The 13,440-nt window shown below is 35.7% G+C and overlaps 2 protein-coding genes across 2 annotated transcripts in view; one reads left to right on the top strand and one right to left on the bottom strand.

The window, feature by feature from the left end:
* Positions 1–13,440, bottom strand: part of CACNA2D3 (calcium voltage-gated channel auxiliary subunit alpha2delta 3) — a 688,395-nt gene that overhangs the window by 66,689 nt on the left and 608,266 nt on the right. The window lies entirely within an intron of this gene.
* LRTM1 (leucine rich repeats and transmembrane domains 1) lies at positions 4,970–10,917 on the top strand. Its single transcript, XM_058170579.1, has 3 exons — positions 4,970–5,231; positions 7,081–7,677; positions 9,488–10,917. Exons 1-3 carry the CDS (start codon positions 5,225–5,227, stop codon positions 9,919–9,921), a joined length of 1,038 nt encoding a protein of 345 aa, XP_058026562.1. The 5' UTR covers positions 4,970–5,224; the 3' UTR covers positions 9,922–10,917.

Consider the following 13,440-nt stretch of genomic DNA (forward strand, 5'->3'; position numbering starts at 1 on the left):
ACATAAAGTGGAAAAAGTTATAGAAAATGAGAAGGTGAAGATCTTGTGGGACTTTCGAATACAGACGGATCGTCACTTGGAACATAACACACCAGATATCACAGTTGTCGAAAACCTAAATGTAAAATTTATTGATATCGTGGTACCAGGAGATGCCAGAGTCGAAGAAAAAGCACTGGAAAAAATCATGAAGTATCGTGATTTGGCCATCGAAACTACACGGCTGTGGATGAAACATGTAACAGTGATGCCCATTGTCATCGGAGCACTTGGTACCATGTCCAAGAATTTTATAAGATACTTCAACAAATTGCAGCTTCCTGCAATAATACCAGTGGAACTGCAAAAAACTGCACTACTTGGAACATCGTACATCTCAAGAAGCTACTTGATTGATACCTAGGACACTGGGAACAACCCATATCAACCATTAGCCCCAGTCAATGGTATTTGTGATGCCTTTTTGAATGTTCAGTTGACTGAGTTTCATGTTTAATAAATAAAGATAATAATAATAATGCTTTCAAAGTAATCTTTATTGCATAATCAATCAGAGCAGGTCTTTCGCATGTGCCAGGCTACTTTCAAAGGGATTTATCCTTTATTTTTTCCTGTTGATGCCTGTCTTCTTAGCCTTTGTTTATTATTAATAGACAGGGTGGAAAAAAGGGAAAGTACAAAGTAGAGGAGAATCTTCTTGCCAAATCCCTCAAGAGGAATGTGAAAATAGTCACACATGCCAGAACACTAACTTGACAATTCAAATCATATGTTGCCAAAAGATAGACCGAGCATGAATGTTTGACTAAGAAAGAAATGAAAAGCTCTGAAGGATAAAAATTTCTTCTACCACATCATGAAGCATATTAAACAAGGCCCATGTTGTTGTTGGAAATGAACCTCACACAGTGCTTAACTTTTCGGTGACCTTTCCCTGTGAACATCTTCTCAATTTGTTAATGCTAAAAATAACACAATTGTAGCTGTTGAGGATTACCTAACTATAAGAGGCAGTCAGGAGGCACGCTTTACAGATTCTATCCTCTGACGCGCAATAAGAACTGCACCATCTTGAGAACAGCACCTGGCTAGCAAGCCTCCTTTTAAAGACAATGGTTATAAAAATAATGTGTCAACTAATCCAATATGTGAGCCAAAGGAAATATTTACTGAAGTCCATGGAGAATTATGAGCTGAGAAAAACCATAAATGCCACAGCAGGAAGCAATAATTTCTATATTACCATTCCACAAGGTCAGGAATCACGGTTACAGCCTGGTGTCAGTCATTGTGAAACAAAGGCACTGCCTAAGTCATGAATGTGAAGAATTTTATTTGTAAGAATTCATACAATGTAGCAAAGTCTCAGATCTCCTTCATAGCTTTTCAAAATATAGAAGTATTTGAACCCGCGCTTTTGTCCAAAGTAGACCTAGGCCTGCACTTCAAGCCTCATTAACCGCAATGCTGCCAAAAATTTGATAGAGCAATGATTTGCAAAGGCATGTTCTGTAGTCGGTTGGGTACATGGCAATAAGTATTCAACTCTTCTTCATGTGTCAAAGGATGTGGAAAATTCAAATTCTTCTTTCCCATTGAGTGGCTTTCCTTGTATCTTCTTTCATCTTCTAAACTCTGTATAAAATGATGGCTGTGTCCTGAACATAAGTGAGCAATTATTCCAAAACATGATTAAGTCTTCCCACTTCTCATTTTGGATATGAAATGGCCCTCTTTGTATTAATATTCTCTGTATTTCAATTGTTCTATCTGTTATTGATAAATTATTAATAACTGCTTTATTCCCATCAATATTTGTTGATTTATTTCTACTACTTGTCATAAAACATCACCTTAAATGGAAAAGAGACCTCATTATTGTTATCACTGTCAAAGCATTCACAGAAAATTCTGCTGAAACTTTCATCCTTGAGTTTTATGAGCTGATAACCACTTATTATGTGTACTTATTTGCGAAAGCTCCAACCGACAGGACTAGAAATCAGAGAACGCCAACCTCAGCAATTCTGTTCATGACCTTCAAGTGTATACCCATTTGGGGTTTTCAAGCAGTCCTGAAGAACCACATAACCAATCTAAATTCGCAGGATGCCTTTGAACAAGAGTTTTAGCCAGTCTTCTGTCTTCACAATATATCAGTCATCAAGATCATTATGAGCTGAAACTAAGCAATTCTGAAATAGCAGCACAAACAAGGGAAGAGAAAAGGGTAGCCACTCAGTACAATGTCACATCCTTGTTCAAATTAGTTTTCCTCAGCCAAACACAACAAAAAAATTATGTCCTTGGGATGCACGTCTCACCAGCTTTTTGAAAAGGAAGAATTGCAGTAGAAAACCATGATAAAAGTCTTTTTTGGAAGAAAGTGAATTCATCATAACTAACATTAGCAACTAGACAAATAGAATGCATGGTATTATTGCTAGCTGTTGTGTTTTCCTATTTATTTTGTTTTCTGAAAATGGTTGGGTCACTAGAAAACATATATGAAGATATACAATAAACATGTCTGCAACACAATGAAATGTAGAAAAATGCATTTTTAAAGAAAATAAACATATTTTAAATATTTATAGGGAACAAAAGAATTCTAATGTTTAAAAATAAAGATTGGGGTTTTTTTTCTGTATAAATTTTTGGAATGTCTTAATATTGTAAAAAATGAGAAGCTGAAGAAATGTTTCTGTCTCTCTGTGTTCCTGCTGAATCCTGGCAAGTTTTGTTGGCAATATTTTCAGAAGTGTTTTGCCTCCTTCCTACAGCTGACAGAGAATGACTGGCCCACAGTCACTCAGCTGGCTTTGTGTCTAAGTCAGGACTAGAATTCATGATTTCCCAGTTTTTAGCCTGGTGCTTTAACCACTTCACCAAACTGGCCCTCAATGTTTCTATATAGTATACATGTAATAACATGTAAAGGCTTGGGGTAGTTCATATTATACTGATCTCTCTTTCTTATTTGGCTTTCATTCAGTATAGTTCGCTATAATAATTATTATATATTAATTTCTCCTTTTTGATAAGTTCTGTATTTCAATTTTAAAGGGAATATAACCTGTAATCTTACAGCAATTAAAACACATTTAAATAAATAGTTTCCTAATTTATTTTACTCTAATTTTATTTTACTCTAATTTTACATTAGCGATATCTATGGCCAATAATCATTCTAGCTATTAATGTCCATGTTTTCAAACAGTCAGTAGAAATAAATACCATAAATTTAAAAAAAGCTGTGTAAAAAAGACTAACTTGCATCAAATAAAAGAAATTGTATTTATTAAAAACTGACTGTATTACTAAAGGTTGTGTAGAAAAATATATATTGGGTAGTTGAATAGGAGAAAATGTATCATTTTTTAAAAGATCTGACAAGATGTATTGAAAAATGGGTAAATTGTGCTTTTTTTGTATTTTGCACAAAATTGGAATGAGATGGAATAATCTGTAAGAACATGTTACACAACAAATGGACTAGTTTTTTATGGATTACACATCCCTTGTTCAATTTATAGTTCTCCTTAGGTCCAGAAGCATTTTTCTTAGTCTAAGACAATAAATTGTTGATACACAGATCTTTTGCCAAAGCTGGCAAAAGTAACCAACAATCACCTCCAAGATTACACAAGGAACATAAATTCCTCAGATTGCTTTGTTTGGAAATGTAATAAAAGAGGTGTCATTATAAAATATAACTAACCACTCCTTTCTACAAAATTGGAAAATGAGACAACTCCTAGTCCTGAAAATCAGATATGGGACATTGAAGTCTTCAGTGGAGAAATAAATAATACAAAACATATAGCTCCTAGTCACAAAAATGTTATCACCCCTTGATCTTTAATAAGACCTTTTACTAGAAGTATTCAATGAAACTAGGCGAAGGAGAGACATTTAGCAGGAAGCCATTAGATCTGCTCCCAGCATCTGCTATTGTGATACATGAGCCTGCTTAATGGATTTCTCTCATCAGTTAAGTGGGATACTGTAGTGCTTGATAGGTGACACATACTAAGAACTGCTGAGTCCAATGAACCCTTGGCATTTTTTGATCCAGCATGAAAGTTTACCAAGAAATCCTAATCCCAATCTGTCATCCAAAGGAGAAGACACTTAAGTATATTTCTATCTGGCTCATTTGTCAGGATTTTCTATTTTTATACACTACCAGATTTAAAAGAATTTAATTAGGAGGTCATAGAATGAAAGAGATCACTTCTCTCTACCTCCAAATTGGTGACCCATGGTTTTTGTCTGAAAGTGGTTATAAAATAATTTTATATTTTAATTTCTCCCTTTTGATAAGTCCTGTATTTCAATTTTAAAGGAAATATAACCCGTAGTCTTAGAACAATTAAAATACCACCCAATGGGAGTACCAATAAATTGATCCACATCTGCAGCATAAGAAAACCCACATATCAGTTGAAGTTCCTTCCTGTTTGGCAAAAACAGGCCTCATATTTGGAAAGCTTGGCATTCTTTATTTAAAAAATGAATACGAAAAAAGAAAGCAAGCTATGCACGCACAAGCACATACATACAATGCCTTTTTTTTCTATGCAATGAAATCCTGTCAGCGCAGCTAATCCCTAGAGAAATCAAAAGTATAAGCTCCAGAACAGCAACAAGTGCATGGTCAAAACCATGTAATCAAGATGAAGGCCTCTTCATTCTGAGATTACACACCCCATTGCCTCCAATCACAACCAAAGATGACAGGAACACAAATTTAGAATCATCTTATTTTGCAAGAACTCACAATGTGGGTCTAACTACTCAACAAAAATCATAAACTGCTCCAGATTTTTAAAATCCACTTTGTCTCTGTATCTTGGATTTGAGATAGATTAAATAATTGAAAAGGCTAGGCTATTAGGTCATGATTTCTGTACTGCAGCTGTCCAGCACAAATTGACAGGCACTCTGTAAATCCTGTTGATTGAATAAGAGGCAGAGAAAATCTCTGTACACAGCAAAGCATACTTGAAATGGAGAAAGGAGCATAATCGAATGGAAAATAGAGACAGCATTTTATATGGATTTACTTAACTGGTCCTGTGGTAGTAAGAATAGTAATTTATGAATTAAGGCATCAATGGATACACAAAACCAGTCTAAACGGCAACAACAGCTCAGACAGAATTACTGCGTCTCACAAAAATTGAACTGAACCTTCTGCAAACTTTACAAGTGAAGAACCATGAATGGTAAGACATGCTTTTATTTGGAACTATTGTGAAAAGATTCTGTCCAGCAAAGAAACATTGTCTTAACTTCTTAGCAATCCATGATATATCTTGAAGCAGCTTGTTTCATTTGTATCTTAGAAAGTAGATGTACCCTAGACTGACTGCATCCCTTTTCTCATATAGCTTCAGAGTTCACTAAGAAAATCTTTGGGTGAACCATTCAAATATTTCTGAACTTGGATGAACCACTCAAACTTTATGAATTATATTTAATGAAGGAACATAACTTAATTTCAGAAAGTGAAGGGCTTCATTTGAAGTTTGCCATATTTAACAGTGAGATTTCCAAGTAGCTAGGTCCTGACAGTATTAATTTAGACTCAGTGATTTGTCCATCTTAGACATATTAAATATTTGATTTCAAATTCAGTCTTTTGCATGTTTACTAAGTGAAATGTTTTCCCAAATTCAGCAGAATTTACCTTATTGACAATTGAAGCCCTTAATTATTATAAGCATAAAAAGAGACAGGGATTTGTAATAAGTTGGTCATAGGGAGAACACGGTTATATCAGTTTTAGCCACAACTGCCTGGTTCACTATTGTTTTACTGTACACATCTATATAAGCAATGTTATAAGAGAAGCACTAGTTATGACAAAGCAGGATCCCTTAATTAGATCAAGTAAGATACTGCATTTTATCTTTTCTTTAAAAAGAAAAAAAATACAACAATTGAAACTATTTTTAAACATTTTGTGTTTAATCCACAGGAATCAATTCATTTCAAATATAGCACAAATAGCCTATCTGATTTCTTCTAGTTACAACTAAATCCTCTCATAAGTCCCAGCTGGAATAATAAAAATTCAAAAATTGGAGTTTTTAATTCAAAAAATAGGAAAGATTATACCTACTTATTTCTTCTCCCCCGCTAGTGTTTCAATCTTACTTAATAATTTGAATAAATTCATTGAAACAAACATGGAAAATCTGAAAACAGGAAAATACCAAAGCTATTTTGTGTTCCCTAGATGAGGATGAACTGAGCCAGTCTGGTGTAGTTTGGTGTAGTAGTTAAAGGCACCAGGAGACTGTGTGTTCTACCTTATACCCACCTTAGACCCAAAGACATATTTTGGCTCAAGGTCACCTTGAGCCAATGACACATACTCATCCCTAGGAAGAAGGCAAGGATGCACCACTTTTGAAAAACTTTTCCAAGAAAACTACAGAGACTAGTCCAGACATCACCAGAAATCAAATATCAGTTTGAAGGCACACACACCTAGCACACACACAGAGAGATGAAGATGACAAAATAATCCTACAGATCATAAGACTAAATGGAATAAGGTGTTGTGTAGAAAATGAAAGCACTCTTATGATTAAGCTAAATTCATTTAAATGCTTTTCATAATCCTATTGAGCACTTCAAGGTGACTTTCAGGGTCTACACAATGCTAAGCAAAGTAGAATTTAAAATTCCTCAATCATTTTGACCAGAAGTTTTATTACAAGAAAAAGCATAGTTCTGAATTCCCCACTGAATGTTTTCTAGTTTTGTATATGTTATCAATATAATTACTTATAATCATGTGAGCTCCTTCACATGTATTTTTATCCAGACATAAACATCCTAAAGGTTAATTACATTCTGATAAAGAATGAAAAGTAATTATGTTTAAATTCTTAATCTTATCTAAAAGAAATTTCATATCCTAGGAATAGGGCATTGAGAACTAAACACTATAGTGATTATTCAGCTTTCCACTTAGGCATACAACCCCAGATAACCTGAAAACTCCAATTAAGTATTGCAACAATAAGCTAAATGTGCCATTAACAATTATTTTCTTATTTTTAGGTTCATTGCTTTTTGTTTCAAGCATTATCATACTGGTAGATGTGGTGACCAGCTGTCCCTTCAAATGTCTGTGTCATCCAAATTCAAGGACAGTGGACTGCAGAAATCAAGGCCTTGCCAAAGTTCCTTCCTATTTACCTGCTGAAACTCAAATATTACTTTTGTCAAACAATGGCATTCAGAAACTCAGTCAAAGGACTTTTAGGGGCACCCAGACTCTCAAAATTCTGGACTTATCAAACAATTCTATTTCAGGTTTACTACCTGAAACATTCAGAGAACTAGAACATTTGCAGATTCTAAATCTAACAAACAATTTCATTGACTATGTAGATAATAAGACTTTTAGCTCTCTACCCCACCTAAGAGCACTGGATTTATCATCAAATTATATATCGAGGCTTCCTAGAACTTTAGGAAACAAGACAGAAAACATTACTTTATTGTCTCTGAAATATAATCATCTTCAGGAAGTTGACAGACTTCTGTTAGAATCACTTCCAAATCTGAAAATGATTCTTTTCAAGGGTAATTTCTGGCAATGTAATTGTCAAGCCTTTGGTCTTAAATTATGGCTGGAAACCTTTCTGTACAACGGTGAGTCTTTCTTCTCGTAACACATATATTGTATGTCCAGCAACATTAGCTTTACTTAATGGTATTTCAAGGGAAGATCTAAACATGCAAAGTTGTTTTTTCTAATGGTTGTGGGCACTTTTGACTTCCTGATTTACATAGCATCTGCACATTCTGCCCTGGGTGCAAACCTTATAGAATCTGCAGATTACAGTTGTAAAGTTATCCTTCTCATCTTTTTCTACCACTTTCTCTTATTGGTATCATTATTACGATTATATTACTTTTGTGGTTTGTATATATACTGAGAGCTCAGAGACAAATTCCTTGTCTGTTCAGTCACATTTAGCTAATAAAGTATTCTAGTCTATTCTATTTTTTTTTTGTTTACATTTATATCCCGCCCTTCTCCGAAGACTCAGGGCGGCTTACAGTGTGTAAGGCAATAGTCTCATTCTATTTGTATATTTACAAAGTCAACTTATTGCCCCCCCAACAATCTGGGTCCTCATTTTACCTACCTTATAAAGGATGGAAGGCTGAGTCAACCTTGGACCTGGTGGGGCTTGAACCTGCAGTAAATGCAGGCAGCTGTGTTTAATAACAGGCTTCTTACAGCCTGAGCCACACCGCAGCCCTGAATATTCTATTCTATTCTATTCTATTCTATTCTACAGTTGTAAAGAGGACAACCATGGGGGAGGGGAGATATATAGCCAGCCAGGGTATATAGCAATCTTAAGAGTAAAGGTTTTGATGGGGCATCCAGTTTAACATGAAACCTTTCTGCAAATGTGAATGCATATTAAGTATTTTGGGCATAGATCTAAAGGTATCAGTTTTGGAGAATAGAAAACATGAAAACCAACAGAATATATTGAGTTAGAGTTCAGCACTTAGAAAAGAATTGATCACCTGTAACTTGATAGTTGTGGCCAGAATTTCTCAGGGAGACAGGAAGCCTACAATTGTGATAGTACAGGAAATTGAAAAGGCACAGATAATAAGATTTCAAGGAAAAGCTCCCAGAGAATCATGGTCTGCTTGAGAGTCACCATTTCTACTCAGTAGACATTCTACATTAGCTGCCTGCAGAGTTGATACAGTGAAGGGATCAAAAAAAGAGAAGATGGCAGCTGTGATATGTACTATGAAAGCCTCATTGTTTGTTTCCATGTGTTATGCATGTTTCTATGTATGTGCATGTTTTCATGCATAGGGCAGAATTTTGTCAACATTTTGTATCTACTGACTTTTTGATCTCCCCTGTGGAAACTTAGGGATACAGGTCAGCTATATCAAAGGTATTTTGTGATTTCACTTATGGAATTATGTAATCTTTCATATGAAATCTTACAATATTTTGAATAATGTTTATAAAAATAATTTAGGGAGACTGTTGTTACCATTTATGGCATAGATGTTCTCAGGGGTGCCACATTGCTGACCATGGATTACTGTAAATGTGTGATAGTGTGAATCCAATTATAATATATGATGAGTTAGACTTTGGTTGCTTTAGTTTAAGTTTTTTTATTACAAATTATAATGGTATGACTGATCATAATCATAATATATTACCATTCTAAACTATTTAATGCTTCATTGCATAATTTTTCTATGGTTGGCTCTTTTTCAAAGTAGTTGATAAAATAAGCTTACATTGAATAGTTGACTAATTGTTTTTAAAAATGTTTCTCCTTTTCACAACACATGCTTATGATATCTAATGGAGGGAGAAAAATCAGTTCCTACCTTAGTTTAGCCAATCAGTATTTTCAAAATTTTCTGAAATACCAAGAGTTACAACTTTTTTTTTTACCCCCATTAGGAGGAATTAGCGATGAAATCATCTGTTCAATCCCTGAAAATCGGAAGGGAAAAGACCTGCTGAAAATTCCCTATGAGTTCTATGGGACCTGTTTTCCTACAGCTTCTCAAGGTCACCAAGTCTATTGGCATCACAATTCTAGGCAGAAAGGTTCTGCAAAGCACACTCATCCCAGTGAATATGGAGGAAACAGCACCCACATAAACTGTGAACGTAAATCAAAGCCACGGCCAGTTAACTTGCGTCATTCAGTTGTCACTGTGGCTATAACTGGTGTTGTTTGTGGGATTATATGCCTCATGATGTTGGCTGCTGCAGTATATGGCTGTGCCTATGCAGTAATTACAGCAAAATATCACCAGGAAAATTCATATCCTGGCAAGGAGAAGGGGAGCCATGAAGAAAAAGAGCCATTTGAGAATTCATTGGCTTGAGTTTCTGATGGCTCTGAACTGCCTGAAGGAAATTCTTTGGTTAGTTGTGGTTCCTCTTTTCTCTAGAAACAAGAAGAGTATTGAAATAGGTCTAATGTATCCTGAGGACTGATTTCCTTGGTACAGGAACATTTTTTTCAATGCAGGAATATTGTAATATGTGATGTTTTATATTTACCTGGTTCATTTGTATAATTTAATCCTGTTTACATATGGTAGGATTGTAAAAGTTGATTAACTAATTGGAGCAACGTATATGCTTAGCAAAACAAATAAGCAAATTTACCCTGGCTTGACTCCCCTCCCCCGTATTCCAGAGTGTTTTCAAAAGGGGCTATGCTAGATCAACTATATATTATATAAAAATGGGGTTAACGGATAGATAGCAATAGAGACAGAAATATTAGATGTTCTCTCCATCCCCATGAATGGTCTTTAAAACCTTTGTTCTTGACCTCTAAAAAAAACCTATTGAAAGTAAAGATGAAATCCTGTTGGTTCCTTTCAACTACTTTTCTAAAGCCTTTCATAAATAAGTTTGAAAAGAGTTTGAGGTTCTGCTTGAGATCTCCTACCAAACTTCTAGTTTAATCCCCAAATCACAGCCTAGAAGAGAGACATGATAATAGCCATAAATGAATCCTAAAATGAAAATTCAATATAGATTATTATAAATACCCTGTACCACAAATACAACTCTGATGGGATACCAAGAATAGAAATATCCTAAGGAATTTGCCTATGAAATATGTGATGGATTAAATAGGTTTATTTATTTGCATTTTTATTTATTCCCTCCAAGAAACTTTGAATTCTTCAATCCTAAATTTACTTTAATCACTCTATCTTGCTAGTCTTTAAAACTCTAGCTTATGCATAATTGAAAAAAATATGATATGGGGATTTGAATTAATAACTTATTTTATTGTTGTTGATCTGTGATAATTATTACAGTACAGATTTTGTTCATACTACTGTTAACTGGATACTACCAAATGAAACATTCGGCCTGTACATTTTATAATAAATAAATTATTTTGCAAAAATATTTACTAACATTTCAATCTTTTAATGTCAATTAACATTAACAGATGAAACACTACTATGCTGTACCGTGAGATACTTAATGCTTCAATAGAGACAGCAACTTTGAAAGTTGCAACTAGTTGTGAATTCTGTCAGCATCACCATTTCCTATTGCTAAACATTCTGGCCAATTTGCCAGCACAACTGTTTTTACTTCCAATTGCCAATATTGGGGGCAGGGGAGTCACCTAGATAAACCTTAGGGCAGAAGAAAGCAGCTGTGCTATTAACACTACAATCCTTTCCCAGGACCCATTACAAAATCATTCCTTCCCAGTTTCTAACAGGACAAATCATTATGAGAGATCACTTGCATGTCCCAGTATACAAAAGGCAACTTCAACAATGTTGGTGACACTATGGGCATTCATAATTAGTTGTACCAATGCATTCTGGAAAATGCATTTGTTGATTCATTTAATCACTAATAAGCCATGGAAATTAATATCTCCTCATGCTATTCAACATAGCTTCGTAAGGAAGAAGAAATCGGATTTCCCCTCCAAAAAAATTTCAGCCTCTTGGGATGAAAAATCAAGAATCAAACCAAGACTGTGATGGAAAAGTCAAGATCAGCATTTACTTCTATTACAAAAAGAATGGAGATGGGGAGATAATTGTTAGGTAACTTTGCACAATTCTATTTTTTTTAAAAAAGGTATTTTACAAAGTCTCTTATCAATGATTAATCAATAAATGTAGCACCCACTGGGATTTTAAATCTAATTTTAGATATACTGTACTCTAGCAGACTACACTGGTTTCAAAGAACAAGACAGATAGTTGTAAGTCACTAAGACTGTAATGAAAACACCTGTTGTTCTCATAAACCAGTTTATCTAATTATATGCTATTTTCCATTGTGAAAGGAAAGTGTTTGATGACACTCATACCAGATGATCAGCATGGTCTCACAGGGAAATAGATACCTGGAACATCTATTAATATACTCAACTGGCTCTCCTGTTCTTTAAAAGATCTCAGTCACAAAATATACTGTTACTTTTGTTCTCTCTGAAAGGTATACTAAGTGTAGCACTGTTAGTTAAACTTTACATATATACCCTAAAAAGTCTGTGCAACTATGCTAGCTTGTAAATTACATAGCAATTACTGCTCAGTAAAGGAGAAAAAAAATGCATACAACTTTTCAGGCTGAAGTTTCGTTTGTCATAAACACCCAGAACCAGTTGTTTGTGTCTTGTACAAACTATGGCTATTTGCTTTGAATGTCAAAAAATAATCTGTGAAAGTTAGACACTTAGAACACTAAGCCTGATATCCCTCTTTAACCATGTTGCATCTATGAAACAGAAGAACTCTAAAAGATAAAATAGGTCAAGCAAAACTATTTTGAGAACTCAAATATATTTGGAAAATTCTTGATATCTAATCAAAAAGGGGGGGAAGCTAATGTGTGAGAGTGTTGTGTATAGTATGTGTAGCTGCCCAGAGTTGTTAATTATGAAATAGGTGGCAAATAAATTCAATAAAACAAACAAATTGTAATGTATTTTGAACTTTGAGAGGGAATTTTGGGTGGGAAAATTGCACGTTGCTGATTGGTTGAAGCCTCGACCAAAAGAGTATTTAAAGAGGGGTTTTTGCCGGTTGTGCTTGCTGGGGTCACAATAAACTAAAGAGCTGTTGTCACTCACTAGTCTCCTGCCTCTTCATTGCCCGAACTTAACATTGGCAACGAAGGTGGGATGTTGAGGCAGTGAGATCGTAAAAAGAGCTGACGGAACCAGGAATTCGCAAACCCAGCCAGTTCTCGTAGGCGGAAAATAGCGATGTCCAGCTACACGCCGCCAGCGCCATTTGACCCAGCAAAGGAGAAATGGGGGCTCGTTTCGAGTGTTTCCTTGAAGCAAACGAACTACAGGGAGTCTCGGATAATCGGAAGCGAGCATACTTCCTGAGCCACTGCGGTCCAGAGGTCTTTGATACGGCAGAGTCACTCTCAGAGCCAACGCCGGTACAATTGGTACCGTGGCAGACACTACAAACAACACTTCGAGTGCACTACGCACCGGTACGCTCAAAGTTTGTCCAACAGTTCGAGTTGAGGCAACGGGTACAGCGAGAGGGCGAATCAATAAGTGTGTATATGGCCGCATTGAGGAAAGCTGCAAACCACTGTGAGTACAGAGATTTGGAGGATTCCCTACTCGAACAACTCATTTGTGGGGTCAGGGACATCAGACTACAAAGGCGGCTGCTGTCTAAAAGCAACCTGACTTTAGCGATAGCCCTGGACGAAGCCAGAGCTCATGAGATGTCCACCAAGGCGGCGGAGAGCTTGCAAAAGCCAAACGCGCAGGGTGCCGGGACAAAGACTACACCGGTCCACAGCGAGGAAGTCCAGGCCGAATCGGAAGGTGAGGAAGAGGAAGAGGTGTTCCACACCGGGAGGCTGGAGAGAGGTGACCG

This window comes from Ahaetulla prasina, chromosome 2, assembly GCF_028640845.1.
Source record: "Ahaetulla prasina isolate Xishuangbanna chromosome 2, ASM2864084v1, whole genome shotgun sequence".
Lineage (NCBI taxonomy): Eukaryota > Metazoa > Chordata > Lepidosauria > Squamata > Colubridae > Ahaetulla > Ahaetulla prasina.

What these genes read in the sequence shown, in the direction of transcription:
- LRTM1 (XM_058170579.1), top strand. An exon ending in GGAAACCTTTCTGTACAACG is followed by an intron (nt 7,678 to 9,487) that starts GTGAGTCTTTCT and finishes TACCCCCATTAG; the next exon opens with GAGGAATTAGCGATGAAATC.